Source organism: Eucalyptus grandis, chromosome 11 (assembly GCF_016545825.1).
Source record: "Eucalyptus grandis isolate ANBG69807.140 chromosome 11, ASM1654582v1, whole genome shotgun sequence".
Classification (NCBI taxonomy): Eukaryota; Viridiplantae; Streptophyta; class Magnoliopsida; order Myrtales; family Myrtaceae; genus Eucalyptus; species Eucalyptus grandis.
This window is the reverse complement of record NC_052622.1, coordinates 41,431,622-41,455,745: the sequence shown is the minus strand read 5'-3', so window position 1 is coordinate 41,455,745 and position 24,124 is coordinate 41,431,622. Positions and strand designations below refer to the sequence as shown.

The following is a 24,124-nucleotide window of genomic DNA, read 5'->3' as shown; positions in this document are numbered from 1 at the left end:
CAACGCCAGTCGCCTCGATGGACCCCTGCGGACTTTGAATGGCCCACGCACGACGGTACGCGCATGCACGCGCTTTGCGCGTACCGAGACAAAAACCTTCCGTGACGGCGATATGGATCTCGCGGTTTCGTATCAGGTCGTACGTACGTTGCCGTAAGCCAGCGAGGTGGTCTCTCTCTCTCTTCCTCTCAGTTTCCTCAAGTAGAAACCTCCCAAGTTGTTCCGCAACGCCAAATTCCATCTGGGGACGGTTCTCTCTCTCTCTCTCTCTCTTTCTCTCCGCCTCTGACCGGCCTCCCACCACCATAAATTCTGCACACACCACCCCTCCACGTCCCATCTCTCTCCCGCCCTCATAGATTCAGAGGTCTTTCACGAGGTCAAGATTTCAAGAACGAGGTCTCGCGGCCATGGACATTGTGAGCGGAGCGGCGACGGGGCTGGGCCTGGAGTGGGATTGGGTGTTCGACGTGGAGCACCTGGGGTGGATGGTGGAGTTCCTGAAGGGGATGGTGAAGCCGGCGGCCGCGCTCGCGGTGGTCTTCATGGCGGCGGCCCTCTCCTACACCCAGAGGCTCCGCCTTGAACGGGAGATGGTCTACGCCATCTCCAGGGCTTTCCTTCAGCTCTCCATTATCGGCTTCGTCCTCCAGTTCATCTTCAACCGGGAGAACAGCTTCTGGATCATCCTCGCTTACCTTTTCATGGTCTCTCTCTCTCTCCCCCTCTCCCTCTCCTGTTCGTGTTTTTAGAGTTTCTTTTTTTACGTTTGGATGGAGTTTTAGCGACAAGATAGAGAAGCAGAGCGTGTCTCTGCTTTCTTGGTTTCTTGTTGCTTCTCCTGAAGAATTCATCTGAAAAAGTTTTAACTTTTTAGTATGTAATTCATCAAAGCACTCATGACCTTGATGATCATGAAGTGAGATAAGATAATGACTTTTCATAAAGTTTCAGCTTCCCCTGTTTTCTTGGTTTTCTCCAGCTCCAGCTAATGTCTTGCCAACATTAGCTGGAAACTGGAGAGAATGTTCCTTCCTTTTCTTACCTTTCTCGATTCAAATTCAAATTTCAGAAAAGTTATCCTCTCTATTTGTTCGCCTTTAGTCTTCAGATGATCGTACTCATAGCTTTTCCAGAGAAAGAGATGCAGACACGTTGTCTGGTTTTGATTTCCAGGAATTTTCAGCAATGAATATGTCCTCCCGTAATTAACCCACCAACTTCTTTCAAGACTTCCCGGATTCCTCTTTAGGAAGTCCCCATGAATTTTCAGGACAACCTGCTTCTTACAGGATTCCTCTAACCTTTTACCAGATGACAAAAGGTCACCGTATGCAAAGATGAAAGAATGCTTTCTACAACATGTTGTTTTGATTAAATGTTACGCTACTCGTCGATTGCCATAGCATCTGGCCTCCTTTCTTGACAAGAATACAGGCTCTTTTGGTCGTTTTAGGCGCAAGTTCTTGGCCGTCCTTTATTTACATTAATCCTTTGGTTGACTTTAATTATTGAATCCTGTAGGTCTCGGTCGCTGGCTACACGGCTGGTCAACGCGCGAAACACGTCCCTGGGGCAAATACATAGCCGGAGCCTCGATCCTCACCGGAACTGCAGTGACGATGTTCTTGCTGGTCCTGCTCAACGTGTTCCCCTTCACTCCTCGGTATATCATTCCTGTCGCGGGAATGATGGTGGGGAATGCGATGACGGTTACTGGTGTCACCATGAAAAGGCTTAGGGATGATATCAGGACGCAAATGAACCTGGTAAGTCTTGATTTCAATCCGCTAATGTTCCACAATCTGAGCACAAATGACTAATTCATTTCCAAGTTCTGAAATTTATGCGAATTTGTGCTTCCGTTTGTTGCAGGTGGAGACTGCATTGGCTCTTGGCGCAACCCCGCGCCAAGCGACGCATCAACAAGTGAAGAGGGCGCTGGTCATAGCACTCTCCCCCGTGATCGACAATGCCAAAACTGTGGGCCTCATCTCGCTTCCGGGCGCGATGACGGGCCTGATAATGGGAGGGGCTTCTCCAATTGAAGCCATCCAGCTGCAGATTGTGGTAATGAACATGCTAATCGGTGCGTCCACCGTCAGCAGCATCATGTCCACCTACCTCTGCTGGCCGGGATTCTTCACCAAGGCTTATCAGTTGGAATCTAAGGTCTTCTCCTCTGAGTGATGTTTTATTTGAAATAACCCTAGCACAACTCGAATCCAAGACACGTTCGGGATTAAGGAGGACTTCAGAAGATGGATTGCAGAAATTGTACAACTTCATTTTCTTGCACCATGTTGAGTTATCAATCATTAGTCAAGTGGAAAGTTTTCGACATTTTCGCTTTGATTGCTTGCCGAGAATCAACCTCCTATGTTGCGCACACTGGATTCACACAACACAATTGGTCTCAAAAAACAGCAAAATGCAGCAGGAACATACTAGAGTGAGCGACGGCAAGTTTTGACGAATAAAGCAGATGTTTCCAAATCGTCTGCTTCGTACCATGCTTATACAGTTGATGCCATGAATCCAGCAATAGTGGTACAGATTGTTGTTTATCTCCAGATTTCTTTTTTTTTCTTTTTTTGTGGAACTTCAATCGCTGATTCTTCTGTCTTTTCCTAGAAACGGGTCGATTTGATTAAAAGTAAGTCTGTTGGAATCATGGTTTTTAGTTTGTAGAGAGATTGTTCTGGGGATTTCAATAACGTTCTTATGGCACACATTTTCTGCCCTTTTGGGATTAGTCATGGCTGTGCTCGGACAATGATATGATCCGGCTGCAGCATCCTATACATCAACGGAAAGTCTAAACAAAATGCACTACTCAAAGACAAGCCACCGCAACGAATGTCACAGATCGATTTCGATTCCGTTCCTGTTACTTGTCAAAAGCGGTCGGGTGTCTGAGATGCTTCTAAAGGCAATGGTGCAAACTAATGGTCTGTACATGCATCCCCCAAGTCAGGTTTCAGGAAATAATAAGGATGCCTCTGGTATACCCCATGTGTAGGATCAACTAATGCCTGCATCCATCTGCATCGGTTTTGCTCTCGACTAGTTCGTCGCACCTTGCACTCAAAAAACCCAAACGCGGGCTTCTGCTCGATGGAGAAGAGAGAGAACTACGAAACAGTGGGCGGTAAGAAACGGTGACATTCTCGAGAAAGATGCGTTCACACATTGATTGAAGGTGTGCAATCCCCAGAATCTGAAAATTGATACCCAGAAACAAGATACAAATGCACATCACAGATGAACGCCGGCGTTGATTCGAGTTCGAGCAATGCGGATCTGATGCCACGAGATGTCATTGGCCTAAGCACTAAAAGATACATGGTCGTCGTCAGATCCAAATTAAGCAAAAACGATTTGGTACCGGAAGCAAAACACCTCGGCCATTAAAACATATGTATACCAAATCTTGCAAATTGAGTTCAGGTCATATTACTAATGGAGATCATCACCGTTGGTCCGCGGTGGACACGAACGGGCTCTCGTTCACGTAGTTCCCGGGCGGGTCGTACGAGCAGATGGCGTACATGCCCCCGTTGAGGCACGGGATCCAGGCGCAGCCCACGCGGGCGGTGTCCCGCCAAACGACCTGCGTGTAGTGCCCGCACATCTCTCCCGGCGTGCACGAGTTGTGCGTCGGATCGTAAAACTGTTTCTCGCTGACCCACGAGTCCACGACCTGGGACGGGGACCACTCGGCCTTCGCCCCCCAGAAGATGTTCTCCCCGTACGGGCCGTAGGAGTGGATCATCTTGCAGTCCGCGGCGCGCTTGGACGCGAACCGCCGCGAGTACTTGGCCAGGTTCTTGTCCCACTTCAGGAGCGGCTCGCCGTGCCCGAGCCTGACCTTGTTGTGGGCCTCGACGAACTCGCGGGCGCTGGGGACAGGGACCCCGAGCTTCGCGCCCTGGGGCCGCCGCGGGGTCCCGCCGACGCTCTTGAGGTTGACGGCCATGCCGCCGCCGAGGGAGGCGCCCTTGCCCGGCATCCGAGCCGACGCGGCGACCGCCTGCTTCGGGACATCGGTCGAGACGACGAGGACGTCGATGGAGACGAGGAGGAGGGCGGCGGCGACGAAGACGTGTCGCATTCTGGACATTGGGAAGGTCATGATGTTGTTGCTGCTCTCATGAGCCGAGAGCGGCGGGCTAAGGAAGAAGGGAAGAGGGCCCACAAAGGGGGCTCTTTACGCGATCGGATTCGTCTCTTTTACACTCTCCATCGTTATTTTTAGGTAATTGTCGTTACTGATTTCCTGGTCACGACGTTCGGTTCCTTTCCAATTTGAGCCTGCGGTCGAAGCACCAGGATTGATGGCGCAGCTCCGTTTTCTGCTGAATTATTAGGAATCTGGCATTGGCCGCCATAATCATTTGGTGAAGTAACCGTCGGTCAAAACGCCTAGGGTTAATACCACGTCCATCAATGAAATTGAGCTACTCCTTGGATCCTTGGTTGCTTCCAGGGTTCCTCACCAAGGAGCAGGTGTCTATCGACACCAATTGAGGCCCACTTCGCCTTTCCAATGGATATAAACGTATTGGTGCATGCACACCTCAGCCTCCTAATTTGGTATGGCTTATTTATTGAGTCCTATTTCCGGCTCTATCCTCAAGGTGGTCTTATATGTCCAAGGACTTCAAAGTCCTATTGCACAAAACTCAGACGAAACAATTTAAGGACTTACTTAAGTTCAACTTATCATAAATTTGGCATTAGCTACCATAATCATTTGTTGAATTAGGACGCGTTTGGTAACGATTCTGTTCCCGGAAACAAATTCTTATCAGAAATAATTATTTTTTATTCTGTTTCTGGGAACTGATTTTGAGTAAAAGAATGCGTTTGATAACTGTACAATTTTTTTTTATTCTGGAATAGAATTGCATTTGGTACTGTGTTCATTAATTATGTTCTAAATCAATTTATTTTAATTTATATAATTTTTTTCCTTTTTTTTTTTTTCTTTTTTTTTCTCCTATTCTTCTTCTTCTTCTTCTTTAGGCCGGTTCGGTGACCTCACCATAGTGTCGCCGGCCCTCGTCGGCCGAGCCTCGCCAGGGCTAGGTGAGGCCCACCTGGCCACCGACGAGGCTGGGCGTCATGAGGGGCGAGCCTCGCCAAGGCTAGGTGGGCCTCACCCAGCCTCGATGAGGCCCACTTGGCCACCGGCGAGGAGCTCACCGGACCAGTTGCCGACGACCGGTGCCAGCGGACGGCTGCAGGTGGCGACAGGCAACGAGCGGCGACAGGCAGCGAGCGGCAGTAGGTAGCAGTCGCGGGATGGCGGTCGATGAAGAGGAAAAAAAGAGAAGAATAAGAGTTTTGATTCTCAATTTTGTTCCCTAACAAGAATTAATTTTTTTTTCTTTTTTTTTTTTTGATTCTCTTCTCAATCTCTTCTCGAGAACAAATTTGGTCCTGTGAACAAATTTTTTATCAAATGCGATTCTCATCCCAAACTGATTCTAAGAACAAAAAATTAGAATCAGGCACTGTTTGGATGGTTACCAAACAGGCCTTAATCGTCGATGAATACATGCAAGGATAATACCAAATGCATTAAATGACACATGGCATTTAATGGTTGAATCTATTTGGAGTTTTACCCTCTCGTTTATAACAAGTGTACCGGTTTGTGGATTTTCGTTATAATAATTTAATTTAACAAAAATTAACGAAAGACAAATTTATCATAAATGCATCAATTTGGGGTTTTTTATGATTAAAAGATTAATTTTTTATAAATATGTTATATGTGTACTAATTTTGGATTTTTTATAATAAAAAAAATAATTTATGATAAATTTATTATAAAATATAACAGTTTGGAATTTTTCATAATATTAACACAAACAAATATATAGACATCATAGCAGACGTAAAAGTACATTACTTAGTGGACAACTGATCATTTTGCTTTTGCTAGGTCATTCCTCCATAGATGGTATTCCCATGAAGTGGTAAATTTCGTACACTATCTTTCTATTGAGTTCTAAACTTTTTCTTCATGGAAATTTACAATTATTGCCTTTTTACAATTAGTCACTTTTTCAGCTTCTCATTTGATCATACTTTGTCCATTAGGTCAAGGCGGTGACTTTTCAAAATGGTTTAATTAATGTTGAGATTAATATCGTAAAATCGACTTCTGATTACTAGAAGTGCTAAAAGTTATATATGACACTCGCTTAGTGTTAAAAGTTTTCGCTAGACTGTCAAATTAGAGAAAATATGATCACTTAATTGCCAACAATTAGAAATTCCGGCCAAAAATAATATATGACTTATATTTAAAAAATCTAGTCGGTGGCATTTCTATGTGGGATGCATGGCAATAAGTAATAGTTTCAAACAAAGTTTAGCACTAATATTGTTTAGGGGTCATAGAGAAATTAATCAAATATTATTATATCGGATTTCCAGCAACTCAGATTAGAGTTAGTACTTAAGTGATTTTTTTATCAAAAAAGTGGCAAGTATTTTGAAATTTTTTTTAATACTAAAGTGAGTTTCTTCCACAACTTTTAACACTTTTAGTGTTCTTCTCCCTTTAAAGGGATCCAAAGAGAATCCTAATTACGGTCTGTTTACTACGCGAAAAATGAACAGTCTAAAAAATATTTTCTAAAAATGATATCATATGTCATTCGAATAATTAGTTAATCAAATATGTCTACATCACTAGATTGTTTTTGTAGACTATTAAAATAGTTTTCTTTTACTATCACGTGGCCCAGTTGGATAAGGCTCCCGTGATCCTTTGTTAGGGGGAGAGGAGTTTGAATCCCACTGGCCGCACGGAATCTTAAGTGTGACGTCAGGATGATGGATCATATGCTAACATCACCCCGGGTTTACCTCGTTGGCTGCCGGCTGTACGGGAGTTCCCGGGTCATAAAAAAAAAATAGTTTTCTTTTATATAGGCGATAAAAGCAATTATTTGTGGAAAAATATTTTTTCAAATTATTAAATTTTCGCTAAATAAATGCCGGCTAAATGCACCGACACATTCGATAAAAAAATTTTTCTAATCCGTCCAACAAATTTAGACATTAGAAAGTAATAATGCGCATGCTCATCGGGCAAATGGAATAAAAACGCCCCGCCTTGTCACGCCATGCTAACGTCTGTTCCCGTCGTCGTCTGGGTCCAGCATCTTCTTTACCTAAAACCTCGCAAAGCGGGCGCTTCGTTCAACCGCCATTTTCTTGACGCGACGAACCTTCGCAACATCATCATCGTCGTCGTCATCATTCCTCGAAGTCGAACCGCCATCGACCAAAATCCCCGTCGAATCTCGCCCCTCGAGCTGCGTCCCCGGGAAACCCCCTCTCGACACGCCACCGTCCTCCCTCCTTTCGATATTCCGCCCGCTTCTCTCTCTCTCTCTCTGGTTTCGGTCCGCGAGATCGGGAACCGGACGCCGATCTCCCTGCCCTGCCGCATCTCCCGCGTGTATGACGATCCCGAGGGTCTCTGCCGCGCCTCTCTTCTGTTGGGTCTTCCTCGGCTTCTTTCCAGGTAAAGAAAGGAATCCGTCCCGGGTTTGGCTCCATCCGGGAGCTGATTTTCTTGTTCCGGGTCCGATTTGTGGCTTGTTCCCTTCGGGATTGATCGGGGAGAGTACATGCGCGATGGGTTGCAGCTCGCTCGACGAGATCGTTTGATGGATAGGTGGATGCTGGGGATAGCTCCCGCTTGTTAAAAAAAGGAAAGGAAAGGAAGGGAAGATGAAGAGTCCGCTTGAAGTAGTGAATTTTGAATTAGGGTTTCGTGATGCGGTTCTTCCCGTCGATTAAAGCCGGGTTTTTTTCCGGATTCGATGCGTTGGAATTGCATCCTGCTGCTTGTTCATCTGCCCGCTTCAGAATTGGTTGTCTCACACTGCGTCCCCTGTTTGCAGGATACTTGTCCGCGGCGGTTGTTTCGCTCGATTCTATCGAGATATATAGGACCCATGAGTGGTTCAAAGCTAAGCCGACGGTTTATTTCAGGTGTAAGGGGGAGAACAAGGCTGTGTTGCCGGATGTGAAGGAAGCAAATGTCTCCTACTCATTTAAAGGTCAAGAATCTTGGCAGGTATGAATTGTTTCTATAACCTGACTATCGTAGGACGATGTGTAATTGGTTGGAACCGGATTGTAGTATCTATCTATCCATATATAACTGTTGGGAACTTGAAGTTTGCAACTGGAATTCCTATTTGGTATGAAGCGTGAGTTTTTCCTTTGGTAGTACTATTGTTTGATTTTATGAGCTTGCACTACTTTACCAGTCAGCGGTGATGTTTCATTGGACAAGTTTCTTTTCTGTGGTTCGGCATGGTTGATCAGTGATAAATAGTTTCGGTAGAATTAACTCTCTATTACTCGTCTTAAAAGTGCTGGTGTGGGCAGATTCTAGTCAATTTAAGTGGCTAGTGTGTTAATTCTGTAATATAGGCAGCTAATGCTAAATGGTCTCCATTTTCTCAGCCTCTTACAAATTTTTCAAATGAAAAATGCAAGCGATGTGGGTTTTATGAGGAGGACATTCTAGAATCAGATGATACATTTGAAGAATGGGAGTTCTGTCCTTCAGATTTTAGCTCTTCAGATGGAAGATATACCAGAATCAAGGATAAGGAGTTTACTGCTACTTTTCTATGTCCACAGTGTGTACCTCTTACAGCTGGTGAGATTAAATGTTCCCTGCTTTTTTTCTACTTTAAGCCTGTTAATGCAAGCAATTATGTCTCCTACGATTTAAAGTAATAGTGGCCAAATAGACATTGGGTCATAAATGTCAATAGATATTTTGTGATGAACTGCGAAAACTTCTTTGTGGGTGTTGTGTGACCTTAATTGTTGTAAGATCAGGAAATAGTTAACTGATCTATCTCACTCTGTATGGAAAAGTCTGTATTCTAGGATGCCAAACTTCGCCTACTGAGATAGGAAATTCATGAGGAAACTATGAATATTTGTCAATTATAGGAACACTGCATCTGTAGCTGTTAGAATGGAACAACTGCAGAAGTCATCATTAGTGATTTTGATTTTCTTCCTTTTTTCTATGATGGATCACAAGAGTATCTTCTTTCACTATTTTTCATTTCCAAATGTGTCGGAGATCTTTTGTGATTAGAACAGTGGGTATTCAAAATGAATAGTGAAAGTTTACCTTCTTTTACATTACATTCGTCTATTACTAATGGGCTGCTTATCATCATGCTGATTTCCGTAATTGGATATCGTGTCTTTGCAGATACCAATTCAGCTACTGCTGCTCATAAAAAAGGGAAAGGAATGCATGTTGCTCTTGTCATAATGATTAGCATTCTAGTTTCGACTGTTCTGCTCATCGGGTCGGTAGCAGCTTACAAGTATTGGCAGAAAAAGAAGAGGGAGCAGGAGCAGGCCAGATTTCTGAAGCTATTTGAAGATGGTGATGACATTGAGGATGAGCTAGGACTGGGTACTGTGATATGACTTTAGTATTCTGGTTCATAACCTTATTGTACAGCTCGTTCTTAATGGCGAAAATTTTTGCTTGTGAAGTTGGACCTGAAATAGAGTACAGTACGAAACACACTCTGTATATTTGTGCACTGTTTTGACAATTGCTGAAGGCAGCGGGTGTAACTTCGGTGCATATGTATGTACAAGAAAAGCAGTTGGCTTGGGGAAATAAAGATTGCCATTCCTTGGCATTTAGAAATTATTCATACTAAACGTCAATATCTTCTCGATTGGAGTCAGATATCTTTGATTATGGATGGCAACTTCGTACGATTAAACAATGAAAATAGTAATGGAGGACGAAATTCGCCAGGAAATATCTCTGAGATGGACTGCCGAAAGGTACCAGGAGGTCACCGTTAGTTGTCCTGGCCCTGTAACGAAGCTCGTTCTTCAATCATCATAAAGTTTTGCCGGTTCTTCCTGAAACAAGGAGGGCCAGTAACCAAAGAAACTCTCATAGAAAGTCGGTTCAACGAAGGAGCTTGTTGGCTCTTGCTGACTAGTTTCAGGAGTGGCCTCTCCCCATATATGTTCTGGCCAAAATCCGTATCCGGCCGCCAGATCATGTTCATCAGAAGATTGCATTTCTCCAATTTGGTAAAAATCGTGGCTTTCTTCTTCATTCTGATACAGATTCTCCTTCTGTCGGCCATTCCATTGTTCATCATCATTGGAATCATCATCTCGAAGTAAGAAGAAATAACGTTCCCAGCAACTGCTGAAGCAGGGCTCATGATCGCTAGGCCAATCTCCATATTTGCCGTAAGGTAGTTCCTCTCGTTCATAAAAATAATCGCGTCTGTGATGCTCGCTCTGGAATCCTCCTGAGAAATCTTCTTGTGGAAAATAAGAGGGATTCCAACTACCATCGGGAAAACATACAGCAGATAGGAATGAGAAAGAGTCCTCAGAGGATCCGCTGCCAATAGCATCATCGAGCTCTCCATTCAAAGTCGGCCATATGAGGTGACTTGTGAAGTGTGGCTCGTAGGGACTGAGAACTTTGCAAGCCATGGTACTAAAGTCCGAGCTATATGTTGCTGCCTGAAAATTTCTATTGAATTGTTCCTGTTGTTTTACCCACACAGGAATGAACGTATGCTTGAGGGCAACCTTATTCCAATCGGGAATGAGAGAGAGAGAGGCTATATCACTGAGTCCAGCGCAAAGAGAATTGGCCTTGCAGCGATGTTGTACTGGAGGCTGGAGAGATCATCCTAATATAGTAGATAGTCACTGTGTCATGGCAACCGTTATCATCTAGAATCAACTTTTTCCTGGTGAAAAGGGGTGAGAAGATATGCCCATTTGGGCAGAAAGACGAGTCATGCTCGGTCACACAAGCATCTGATTCTGCACTAACGTGAAATTTTTTTCCAAAACAATATGACTACTTTCAGTTGCTGATAAAAGCTCTCCTTCTTTTGCTCTTCTACCACATCTCCTCGGTGGTCGGTGCGGGACCTTTCCTTTTGATAAAAGCTACTAACGATCGAATGTCCTTTAGGGCAGGATAGCTCTCGCATTTTCTCACTAGAACAATTTATTCTTCACCGTGGCTTGAATTGGAGAAAAGCCGCAAAAAAGAAAAAAAAAAAAAAAAAGGAGAAGAAATAAGTCCTCAGATGAATTTTTACAGAGGAGATTCGTGACTCTTGTATATCTGCAGCTCGAAGGTCAAATCTTGCTGGCTGAAATTATACCTCTCTAACATTGGCCTAAGGATTCCTAGGAGTTTCTTTGTCCTAATTGCTCCTATACCTACCCGTATCATAAGGGAATACCATACTCTTGTGCTTTATCACCCTTTTCTGTTCCTGCATTCATCTTTATTTGTTGGATAGGGGTACAGTATCTTTTGGCTTGCAGATAAGTGAAGATTGACTTGTTTAATAGTTTTCACGAAGAGGCCTTGGTAAAAAGTCTCTGTCTCTAGTCTTGCTCGTGCAGGGCCAAACTTGCCAGCATGAGGCCATGAAGATTCTAACGAAACGAGAAAAAATAATCTCCAAAATTTGATTAACGTTTTTATTTCATAGTGCGCGGAGGATCACTTTTTGGGTAAAAGGCCAGTACATCAGAAGCTATGTGGTACGATATTGCATCATTAGTAAGATTCCAAAGCGAAACAAAAACACCAGAGAACCGCGATACAGGAAGTCAGAGGAAGGACCCAGAAAGAGATGCATATTGCACATCCGCTATACAGGCATCTCGTCGACGTATTAAGCAGTAACAGTTGGAGAGCTAGAGGCTTGAAAACAAAGCTGTCTCACTCTGTCTTTGGCTTCACTGGTATTTGCCCGGTGCATCGTTGAAGCCTGCTCCATGTGTTCATACACCTCCCAATGAACTTCAAAACCTCATCGATAAGGATCACCGGAAATGCGACCACGAGTACCAGAAGCCACTCGTTGAAGCTGAGAGGCACGATGCCAAAGACCTGAGCGAGGACAGGGATGTATAAGATCAGGAAGTGAAGCCCGAATGAGACGCACATGGCCAACAAGAGCCACGGGTTAACCCAGGGGGGCATAACCAACAGGCTCGTGTCCTCAGAGAGAGCATTGACAGAGTTGAACATCTCGATTGCGACCAGCACCGAGAGAGACAAAGTCGTAGCCTTGACTTTCCCTCCGTGGAAATAGTTGCATGGGTCGCTGTCGAAGGTGAGGACCTGGTTCCCAGCAGTGAAGGGCGCGACGGTGAAGTTCTTCCAGGACGAGCACTGACCCCAGTTCGCAAGCTGAGTGTACGACACTAGCGTGTGTCCATCGCTGCTAAGGTCAATGCCCAAGAAGGAGGCCTGTGTGTACCAGATGATAAACACACCCACCGTTGCAATCCCTACATAGAGCCCAATGACCTGTCCAGAGTAGTCAAGCTGGTCAATTCACAGTACAATTAGGAAGCGTTAGAAGGATTAAATCCAGCGAATAATAACTACCAGATAGCGGAACAGAATCCATGGGCTGATGAGAGAATCGTTGCTTTTGCGAGGTGGCTTTTGCATTATGTCCTTGTCCGGAGGATTGAATCCCAAGGCAGTCGCAGGTGGTCCATCGGTCACAAGATTGACCCACAGAAGCTGAACAGGTATCAGACCTTCAGGAATTCCTAGAGCCGCTGTCAAGAAGATGGAAGCAACCTCGCCGATGTTTGAAGAGATCATGTACCTGAAAATTTCATTCAAAAAAGCACATCAGTAATCACGATAATATGTCCACTGATTGTTTATCAGTAGCAAGCGCATCAGATACGCTCAGCTCTCATGCTTTAGAAAGCGAAGCTCAGATTGCTTTTCAAACAATAGTGATCCCGTCATTTGTCAGTCACCACAAATTATTAGCCTAAAACATGCTCAGCAAACATTTGTACTTCGAAACCAAGTAGGACCTAGAGAAACTAACCTGATGAAGGCCTTCATATTACTGTAGATAGATCTTCCTTCACCAACAGCTGCGACTATTGTGCTGAAATTGTCATCGGACAAGACCATGTCGGAAGCTTCCTTTGCAACCTGGAGCAGATGAAAAATACTGTGATAATCAAGCAGGACGAATAATTTATAGAAGGCGCAGTAGTAAGTAACTGACAAGTGATACCCTGAAAATGAAAGTTGGCCCAGCTTAGGATTCTTCAGCAAATAAAGGGGCAAAAAAATGAGCCGATAACTCTGCTGACTTGATCAGACCAGGCAAATTTCATATAATTCTTTTAACTTCCTTAGTTCAAGATTTACGGACTCTCATAGTATTTTATTGAGGTTCGAATCTTCAATTGCTTTAAGTTGGGTCCCTCCAGATCTACTTAGATGTTGCATCGATTTGTACTTGACTATTAACCGACTTCTTCCACCTTTTTCTTTACATGTTATTTATTGTCAATTATGGATTTTGCCGACTTCAAGCAGCAAATGCGGTAACAAAAGAGTACCTCAGTTCCGGCAATGCCCATTGCTATGCCAATATCGGCCAGTTTCAAGGCAGGTGCATCGTTCACTCCATCACCTGTCATAGCAACGACTTCACCATCTTCTTTAAGCAACCGAACTATCTCTTGCTTGTGCCTCGGCTCAGCCCTGGAGAACAGGAGGCCTCCGCTTTGCCTCAGGTGATCCTTCTTGTTCTGCAAATTCATGAACTCCTTTCCTGTCAAGCTTTTGAAGCTGATGTCCTCATTGTGTGCGAAAACTCCTATCTCCCGACATATCGCTTCCGCTGTGTTCTTGTTATCCCCAGTGATAACCATGACGCGGATTCCTGCTGCCCTGCAGTCCTGAATGGCTTGATGGACTTCTTCTCTGGGAGGATCCTATATGGAGTGTATGGAGATGCAGGATTAGCTCGTGAAAAGAAGTGGGAAAAAAATTACTACTTCAAACTTAGGAAAGGATACTCAAAACACAAACAGGACTCACTCGCAATCCCACCAAGCCAGTGAAAACTAATCCACTCTCTATTGTTGAATAATTAGATGGATTGAGCAGAAGTTTATGAGCAGGATGATCTTCAGAACCGTCATAGCCCTCGAACTCGGGCAGCTCGTCTCTGAATGCAAAAGCCAGACAGCGCAGTGCGCCGGTCGACATTTCGTGAAGAGATTTCAAGATGGAGTTTCTTGACGTCTGATCCAGTTCCACAACCGAGCCATCGAGCAATTGAATTTTGCTGCTTCTCTCTAATATACTTTCTACAGCACCCTGTCAAAATCGCAGCGGTTCATTTGTTAGTCATGTACACGTCGAAATAACATTTCAACTTTAAAATGATTCGGCAAATAAAATAAATGTTCAAAGTACCCATCTCTGGGAAAACTTTAACTCTTTTTGACTTTGTCATTGAAATTTCACATTCTCTAGCAGTCGAAGAAAGAGAGTAAAAAGTGCATGGATAATTATCAATCCAACAATTCACTAGAAAATATTGGATGTCCACGGATTGAAAGGGAATGCACCTTCACAAGCAGCAACTTTTTTCCAGAACGGGAATTCACAATAACTCCCATAGACTTCCTATCTCGGTCGAATTCCAGTGTCCCAATTCGACGTTCAAATTCGCTCCACCATTTGCAGCAACCTTTAGAAGCAAACAACAAAACATTTTTAGTTACTACAAGATCTCTGATAATAGACAAAGAAACAGAGAATTGAAGTAGGTCGATAAGTGTCTTACGCAGAAGTTCGTTGCTCTCAGAAGCCTCTTCGGGCATGCCCATTTTCTCGACCAAGACCTGATAGAAAATGAAGAATGTCTGATTGAAACATCTAGTAGATTTGAAGGTAAGCATCCGCATCAGTTTTTTATACTAGCAAAGCTCACAAGAATGCAAGTGGAAACTTGCTAATCAGAGTGCACGTTTCACCCAAAAATCATCTGCCACAACTCGATAATAAAAAAACAGCTGCGTGTACAAACTGTAACAGCTTATTTCACTAAAGAAGATGAAGTAAGGTGACCAAAAGGTTAAGAAAAAAATTGCGTTTACCTTCAAAGCAGCCTCGGTGGGCATTCCATGGGAAATGAACTTATGCTCCGATTGTGCAACACCAGCATCGTTGCATACGGCAGCAATTTGTGCTATCATTTGAAGATTAGCATCCATTTGGCCAGTCGGCCAGTCGTGAATTTTTCCATCAAACGGATTGTAAGTTGTCCCTTCAACCTTGAAGGTCCTTAACTTATCAGACGACGAACCAACAGCAACCAGCTTCGACACAGCCATTTGGTTAGTGGTCAATGTGCCAGTCTTATCTGAACAGATCACCGTGGTGCATCCCAATGTCTCGACACTCGGGAGCTTCCGAACAAGGGCGTTCTTCTGTGCCATCTTCCTCGTCCCGAGTGCCAGGCAAGTCGTGATCACAGCAGGCAGACCTTCAGGAATTGCAGCCACAGCCAATGCCACAGCGATCTCAAAGTAATACGTGGACTTCTCGAAGGAGAAACTGAAATTCCTCGGCCACCCATCTACGTACTCCCAGGTTAGGAAGTGCTTGACACTGATAAGCCAGACCAATGCGCAAATCACGCCGATTATTATCGTCAAGACCTCCCCAAATTCGTTCAGTTTCTTCTTCAATGGGGTGTCCTCCTCGCACTGCGACGCCACTTGGATTTGCTCGTGCACTTTCCCAATCTCGGTCTCCATCCCAGTCTGGGTGACCAAACAGATACAATTACCGTTCACCACAGTCGTCCCTGCAAAGACCATGCATTTCTTTCCCTGTATGTCGGCGTCCTCCGCAACAACCTTGCTCGTCTTGTTCACAGCCTCACTCTCTCCGGTCAGCGAGCCCTGCTCCATTCGCAGCGTGGAGCTAATCAACTCCACGACGCGCATATCTGCAGGCACTTTGTCTCCGACCTTGAGCTCCACAATATCACCCGGCACGAGCTCCCTCGCCGGCAAATTCAGAACCCTCTTCCCATCTCGCACTACCGTCGCCTGCTCAGACTGAATCTCCTTCAGCGCCTCCAGGGCCTTCTCGGCATTGCTCTCCTGCCACACCCCGACAGTTGCATTCAAGATCAGGATCAGGAATATTACCAGCGGCTCCACGAACGCAGTGATCTCCTTTTTGCCACCTCCTCCCTCGCTGTCATACAAGGCGAGGACAAAGGAGACGACCGCGGCACCAAGCAATATCTGGACTAGCGTGTCCTTGAACTGCTCTATGATGAGGCTCAGGATTGAGGCCCCCTCATGGTGGTCCAGCTCGTTGAGGCCGTACAGCTTGCGCCTCCTCTCGACATCCTCGGACTTCAGCCCCGAGGCCCTGCTGGTGCGGTAGTGCTTCTCACACTCAGCGATATCTCTCGCCCAAGCGGGGAACGACGCCTCGCGGTCATTCAACTTCTTCGAGATGGCTTCCATGCCTTCACAATTCTGTCGTTTTCCCTGACCCATCTCTAGTTACAGACAATAGATTAAGAGGAATCAAACTCGGTGGTCAGTTCGCGACGAAAACTCCAATCACGAATTGCATTACACAAATGAAAAGCGAAACGGGATTGAAAATAAAAGAAACTCGACAGAACTAGATAACAAAAGAGACCGCTGATGCGGTGTCAGTGTCGAGATGGACAGACAGATAGAGAGAGAGAAACCTTAAACTCATCAACTGCGTACCTCTGACTTCGAGAACAAGTCGCTGGGTCCTCTCCGTTGCACGGTCCAGTGTTGCAGAAATCGCCAGGACGGGGGGGAGATTTAATAACGACACCACCGCGGATTAAACTAATCATTCCCGCGAAGCTTCGTCGCAACTTCTTCCTTCGAAATTCATCCCAGGCAGAATTCAACCGGCGGGACCGTTTTCGTTTCCTTTCCTTATTCCTTTTGAAAAAGAAACCGCTGTGCTTGCGTGCGCGCGCCCTTTCGAAAGCGATCCAGGGCGAACTGGAACTGGCGGCCGGGAATTCAAAAAAAAAACAAAAAAGTCAACTTGGCCGACGCGGCGTCCTCCCATTGCATCAGAAAATGATTCGACTCTTCCCATTGGCCCGATGTCGCTTTCGCTGTGTTCCCGACGCTGACGTGGTTCCTTCCCTCCGGAATCCAACTGCCCTGGCACGGCAGAGGAGCGACCGCAGCAGCAGCCTTTCTATTTTTACAATAGTACCCTCGACTGTACTTGTTTCCCCGCCCCTCCCCGGGCCTACTTGATCATTTAATTAATTAATTAGTTTTGTTAATCTGAATCATTGATAGGTGATTTTGACCAAAAAATTAAAAAAAAGAATAGGTGGGGTAAGGTGGAGCAGAATTGTCCGAGGGTCAAATCAAATATTGGATGTCTATGTCAATTGTCTCCTCATATAGATCTGACTTTAAATTCTAAACGGATTTTTCAAAAGTCAAATGTTTCCACAAATTTGTTTTGGCATTTTTTGAAGAGCATAATGATAGGTAGCGTCTATTATTGCATTTTATCTGCTGATTGAGTTGCTGAGCTTACCATCGATAAGCTCTTGGATAGTAAGTTCTTTTCATTATCTCTTAAAAAGTTATTTAATATTTTATTAAATAATAAAATAAGAATAATAAATTTACAACGTTAAATTTTTGTATTCGACTTTAACACATTTTCACACTAAAGAAAACTATTACACATTTAAACGATTTAATAGGCCTATTATATTATGCTCTCTTATTTTCATCTCTAATACAGCGTTAAAAAAATCATGACATTATAGAAATTCTCATAATTTTATTAATTAGAGATGTCAATATCGTTTCAATTGATCGGTTCGTATTTAATTCTCATGAAAAGATATTATATTGCTTTATTAATCTTTATAAATTAGAGTTTATATCTTTTAGGTAAAAGATATAAACTCTAATTCATTAGCAAGAAACGCAATCGAAGTGTCACTATTGAGTTACGGAGTTAAATCACGGTTCTACGATTCTGAATTATTTACTTAAATTATAGTATTTGTCTTTTATCTATATAATATATATATATATCAATCACGTTAAGGCCCATCTATGCACGAATTTCTATTTTTCACGTTTCCTTACACTATTAACATAAACGTGAGGTCAATTATGAGGAAAACTGAGATACGACAATAAGTTTTTTTATTTATTTTTAATTTTCTATATATAGGGTTCTGTTTGTATTTTTTCGATTTCGGTTTCAGATTGAAATAAAAATCATGCGAAGAAAGGTTTTGTGAGATTTCAAGACTTCTATTACATTCATGATATTGATCCACTAAATTTAGAAAGAATATTTACGTTTTTCATTCATGTCTTTCGTATAGTTGTACATAAACGAACAATTATTACCAAAAGAAACCCTAATTTTCGACCGTTGCACTTTTTATGTTTTACCATTTCATTTCACTTTTCCTGAGTACCAGCCGCAGCAGTGACAATTGAGTCACCACAGTTGTTGTGAGCCTGGTTCCATTACCCTCATCAACACTACTTTTCTTAGTAACACATGCCACTATATATATATATATCAACCCCATGACTTGATTCCAAATTCTACTAAAATTCAGAGATCATAGATCATCTTCCGCGCATGTTTTTAAATAATGCGGTTGTCTTCAATGCTTTCCAAGTTAATACAAAATACAGCCCGGTAGCTTCAAGAGCTTAGTCTCAAATTTAAAAGATGGTAGAGAGAGGACCTTTTTCTTGCCTCAACATGATCCGGACCTTCAGCTATGGAGAAGTTCATATATTATATCATATCCTCTGATGATTATATCTAATTTATACCAATACCAATCACCAAAATAACTATAGCTGGTATTTTCTCAATATTAATGGTCCAGCTTAACTGGTCCAGCTTATATGTTCTCTTTCTCCTTCCGGCCAAAACCACTAATATATACATAAGGTTACGTTTTACTTGAAACATCTTTCAATAATTGATTAATCAAGCTGGTTAATTGATAATTATTTCATGCCATATGTAGCTATGACGTGCATATATAAGTTGGGTCGATTTGCAGGTTGCTTGTACAATACAAATAACCTTTTATGTCAAATCTGAGGCCCTCCACGCATCCGTACAATTTATCATGTGTGGGGGAATATAACGACTGGCCCTAAGCAACTGCCTTATATATTAACTACTAATAATGATTATATATAATATGACTGTATGTGCATCGAATAAATGATAAGTGTAAAGATACTGTTTATAATATAAAAAAAAATCGCGTACCTGTGTAGTTCAAACAGGCCGCAGATGGTATCGATGTGCCATTTTATAATGGTTTTACTTTTTTCTCAATGTCATCTTTTAAGGAAACATCATAATTACGCTTCATTATATATCCTACGTTTTCAAGCTAGGGTTCTGTTCTCTCTTGTAGCATGCTTTTTTGCTTAGTAAATTAATGAGGAATAATGAGAAACCTAAGCCTCCTTTTTCTTTCGTATCGATGCTTTATTTATGCGAATTCTTCTATCTACTAATCGAAGATTTGCGCTTTGTCGTGGACTGCTTCTTTTTTCTTTTTCTCACCATTTTATTGTAATGAAAATTCGTTATATCGTAATGGCTATTTATCCTATTTGTTTCATGTGAAAATGGTGTTAAGAAGAGCCATTGATCTAATCAAGCGATATAATGTATTTATTAGCATCCCTTCCGATCTTTCTTATTCGAGTAAAAATATAATATGTTGGCATAGGACTTGGATATTTTTTTTCTTATGATTATTTCATGTATCGCAGCTTTAAAATAACCAACAATTTTTTATCAGTTTTATGAGAAGCTCTCAATATTAAAACTTTTTTAGTACGTGAGAAACTAGAAATATGGGGCTTTTATTTATTTATTTACATACTTAAGTTTAGTGAATACCATATTCACTACACTGTACTCCCGAAAACAATCATCAACCTGAAAATGATGAAATAAGGAGATAAAATTCAAACTAGAGTTAGCAAAACAATTTGCTTGATACTTAAAGATGCAAATTACATAACTACGGCATATTTATTGGAAATGGTTAAGTAAGTGAATGAAGTTTCTTAAAAAATAACTACTCGTTGAGAATTTTGTAAAATAGATGAGCCATATCCATAAAATAACGATAAGCTTTTTAGCTTTCTCACATTAAGAAAATGAAAATTCACATCCAGTGAATAAGAAAAAAAGAAATACCATAAGAAAGAATAAGAGGATGATAGTTCACTAAACCACCTCCAAAAAAATTGGCAAGTGAGAAGATGATGCGTCTTATAAAACCCTTATTTATATAATATGGTACGATATTATTCCTTTTCGCTTTATCTACTATTTGATTGCAAGGGAAGAATCTCATTCGACTCTTTGCTTCCAAATTAGTGGTTGATGAGCCTCTAACCCTTAGGAATCGCAAAAATTCGTGTACTGTGATAATACTTTAATATCATTATTGCAAGATCTTTAGTTCAAAATTCGACAGAATTTTCTTTATAAAAAAAAAAAAGGAGCGCAACCGATTTATGAATTTCTTGTGGTATTAGTTATTCTTGATCTCTTTAACACATCAGAGGAAAGTCTTTCATGAGATGTTGTCGTCCCTGAAAGAGAACTACATTGCAAACAGCGAAGAATCAGGTGGAGAGCTTTATATATTATGATTGATGATTGTTAATGTTGTAATATTAATGCATCTTGCAATAAATCAACGTGAAATCAATAGAAAAATAAATGTTGAACAATAAAGAATATTAGAAATTTACGTGGTTCGATTCAAGTATCAGTACCTATATTATGGAGAGAGCCAACAACAAATAATTCATTAATAAGTTTTTGTGCCATTTACTTGTACATTTTGGTTAAGCTTGATTAATAAGTAAAGAATCATAGTCACAACAGTTCACACGCTCGAATCTTTATATAAACAACTTGATTTGGTTGTAAAGTTCACAGCACAAATCACCTGTGTCCAAACACGTACGCACAGCCAAGGAAACAAGAACTCTGACCGTCCGTCGCTTTTTCGTGTAGAGATCCTCTTCCCTTTTGTTCTTTGTTCGTGCCGCCGTGGCCACTGGCCAAGAGAGAACCCGAAAAAGCAAACCCTTTTCACTTTTTATATTATAGGATAGTGAGCACCTTCTTTGTGCGATCAGAAGAGTCCCTCTCACTGAAGTTATATTCTTGATTTTCTTGGATATTTACAAAGAGACTATCGCCCATTGCTAAATCTTGATATTACCCTCAACATTAAACAAATCTAATTCGAATACAGGGCATACCAGATTTCAAATAAGTCCAATCTTCCAATGGATCAAGTTTTGTACATGGTTCAAACTCAAAACATAATTTAACGGTTTAAAAGGCCAACCACCTCATAACATCAAAGAGAGAACACAAATCGATACGTATCCTTTATCATTTGACATGATACTAATTGTGTCTTTCGGTTTACTCTCCTTGAAAAGACACAAAAGTCACCTTACAAAGGTACAAAAGATAATACGTGACATCCCCGAATTAAGTCACTTGAGGTATTGTTCATTTTGGCCTGTCCCATATTGAATTTCACGATTTTATCCTTTGGCGTATAGGCAGATACTTTTTCAGGAGGTCACCGTTATATCAAGAAGCACCTTCATGAGTTAATTCAGTTTTCACATGCAACTCTCTCCCTATTTGGTGTGCGGTTCAATTAATTCCTACTCCATTCGCTATCCTTAAAAGTCTACCAAGAGCCGCTCCTTGTCCAGACCCTCTAGCCATAGCAATCGCTCTCCGCCCTCGTCAGACTAGGTCATTACATAATCAAATTAGAAGCATGGAGTTTTACGTATCTTGATGTCATTAATCCTCAAGTGGATATACAAGAGGTTAGCAAGGAGTTGGTAGATTTTTCATGTTATGGAGAGGAACTGTGGTGTCTCATTCGATCAGTAAGACTCATTCTCCTCCTCAAAGTGTGGTCCTTCCTTGCGTGTTATTAACTATATTTCCAATGCTCTTCTCAACAGTGTACTATAACTAAATCTGAAGTTTGATAGTAATATCAAAATTTAACATATATAACTCAATCTTTCCAAAGAAGTACCGTCTTCATCTTTTTGCGAGCTTCGTTGTCTACATCATACGCCTTTCACTCATTATATTGTGAATATTATCAGCAATGGGTCATACGTATCCTTTCCTCATTCAAATAACTTATTCTTAATATAGCAGAAGAAATCATTGACGAGAGCATCCACTCCTCGAGCGTTTAATAAAACCGATAGAATTATCCCGTGGAGTCATCATCTGTGCATCATCCAGGAGTGCAGTTGATAAGTTTTGAAGTGAAAACGGGCGATTGCAGGAGAGTTCACGTGGACGGAGAAGCAAGAGAGCTGATCTAAGATGTATGCCAATGACGACATGATTATCAAACATATCTTTTGAAAACATAACCATCTTCGATTTTCTTTATTAATAAACCTGACATTGCAGTTACCAAATATAATGTTTTACAATGTGTTTAGGCTTAGTAAACGCTAGCATGGGTTGCTCGAAGGTGTGCGAGGAGCATGCACTGACAGAAGAAGTAGGTAGTGTTGGTGACGAAGAAAAAGAGCTTATGTTGGGGAGATATCCGTGTTTTCATTCCAAAAAATCGAGACAAAAAAAAAAAAAAAAAGGAGGAAATGGTCATTGGCAATTTCCCTACGAGGGAACCTACTTTTGAAATATTGTTCTTTCAGCGCTCACATGATTCGGATGCAAACATCACACTAGAGCAAAACAATTCCACTCCCTTTCAACTTTGAAACAACTCAAGATAAAATTGCTTAGATCACCAGCCCAAGAGCGACAAGCTCAAATCAAACGCGACAGAAATCGTCAAGAGTCAAACCTCCCCCTCTTTGCATCTTTATGAAAGAACTGTGCAGTCTGGAATTCAGCAGCGGCAGCGGCAGCAGCAGCGGCAGCAGCAGCAGCATCTCATGATTTTCCTCCACCTCAATCATGTCCTTCCGGCTGTTGATGATGGCTTCGCTGGTGAGGCTGGTGACAGGGCTGGTGGCTCAGCCGGCAACCACCGTGGCCACCTTGCTCTACTACAGCGATCTCCTCCCCCGCCACCTTCACGTGGAGCGCCTGGTCAGCCACGAATTGCTTCATCCCCAACATTTCTTGTTCCATCTTCTCATCAATGTCCTCAGATGCTTCTGCTAGTTCAGTCTCAAAATCAAAAGCAGGAATCGAGTAAAGGGACGACTCGGACTGAACCCTAATCGAATCTGGCAACCACCGAAGCAAGGTGTTATTAAGGTAAATATGGACGGCGCCTTTCCTACTGCCAATCATATGGGAGCGATCGCAAGTATAGCTCGAGATCACACCGGCAGAATGATCGAAGGTTTTACACGCAGCATTCAGGTATCTTCTACACTCGAGACGGAGACCCAAGCCCTTTTGTATACACTTAAGGACCTATTGCAGAAAGGAAAAACCGAATCTCACCTGCTGCTTGAATCCGATAATCTCATTCTTGTCAAGAACATAAACCGGTGCCATCTGCCACCATGGGATTGCCGTGCTCTGTTCGCCGAATGCGCAGCCTTAATGCTCTATTTTCCAAATCTCTCAGTGAAGCACTGTCGACGTGAGGCAAATGCCCTAGCTTATTGGGAGCGAAGGCCCACGGTTGAGGCCTCCTTTCACCAAACTGGGTTCATTCTCCTCCTCAAGTTATGTTGGATATGATATGTACCGATGCCCTTGTTAAGGGTTGTTCTTTCTTCCCTACTTGAATAGAAATCTATCCTTTTTCGACCCAAAAAAAAAAAAAAAAAAAAGATAAAATTGCTTTTATATATTTCATGGATCTTTTGTTATTGTTTGTTGTTCATGGCAAAAGGATATCTTTCTATTCTCTTTATAGGCAAATTGAGATTACACTTAATAATCCAAACCAAGTACAACGATTCATAGTGACCTTTTCTTTTCTTTTTTCTTTTTTTTCTTTTTTTTGCCTAATATGAAGACAGCAAGCATATGGGATGCTATGACTTCGGGAATATTGTTCAAAAAATATTTAAACTATTGTACATTGGTTAATTATGTCCTAATTATCTCAATTATGCCAATTTAATCTTAAACATTTTGATGATTTCCTAACAT

General features: G+C 42.2%; 4 protein-coding genes across 6 annotated transcripts; 2 read left to right on the top strand and 2 right to left on the bottom strand.

Annotated features, from left to right (window-relative positions):
• Positions 1–410: 410 nt before the first annotated feature.
• Positions 411–2,675, top strand: LOC104426512 (protein ALUMINUM SENSITIVE 3). The gene is given in 4 exon segments (XM_010039590.3): positions 411–707; positions 1,525–1,570; positions 1,573–1,769; positions 1,876–2,675. Coding segments are annotated over 4 exon segments (855 nt in total). The 3' UTR covers positions 2,191–2,675.
• Positions 2,676–3,331: 656 nt separating this feature from the next.
• On the bottom strand, positions 3,332–4,114 carry LOC104427906 (pathogenesis-related protein 1A). Its single transcript, XM_010040916.2, has one exon. The coding sequence runs from the start codon at positions 4,112–4,114 to the stop codon at positions 3,473–3,475; it is 642 nt and encodes a 213-aa protein (XP_010039218.1). The 3' UTR covers positions 3,332–3,472.
• Positions 4,115–7,172: 3,058 nt separating this feature from the next.
• Positions 7,173–9,727, top strand: LOC104426511. The gene is made up of 4 exons (XM_010039589.3): positions 7,173–7,549; positions 7,932–8,107; positions 8,503–8,701; positions 9,275–9,727. Exons 1-4 carry the CDS (start codon positions 7,486–7,488, stop codon positions 9,496–9,498), a joined length of 663 nt encoding a protein of 220 aa, XP_010037891.1. The 5' UTR covers positions 7,173–7,485; the 3' UTR covers positions 9,499–9,727.
• A 1,806-nt stretch (positions 9,728–11,533) lies between these two features.
• On the bottom strand, positions 11,534–16,800 carry LOC104426510 (calcium-transporting ATPase 1, endoplasmic reticulum-type). Of its 3 annotated transcripts, XM_039304391.1 has the most exons (9): positions 16,652–16,793; positions 15,019–16,442; positions 14,706–14,763; positions 14,488–14,609; positions 13,952–14,233; positions 13,468–13,845; positions 12,942–13,051; positions 12,479–12,707; positions 11,534–12,397 (listed from the first exon to the last, which is right to left on the bottom strand). In XM_039304391.1, exons 1-9 carry the CDS (start codon positions 16,776–16,778, stop codon positions 11,804–11,806), a joined length of 3,324 nt encoding a protein of 1,107 aa, XP_039160325.1. In that variant the 5' UTR covers positions 16,779–16,793; the 3' UTR covers positions 11,534–11,803. The 3 variants fall into 3 exon arrangements, with proteins under 3 accessions (XP_039160325.1, XP_010037888.2, XP_039160324.1); XM_010039586.3 differs by having other exon boundaries at positions 14,488–14,763; positions 16,663–16,800; XM_039304390.1 differs by having other exon boundaries at positions 14,488–14,763.
• Between the last annotated feature and the right edge of the window lie 7,324 nt (positions 16,801–24,124).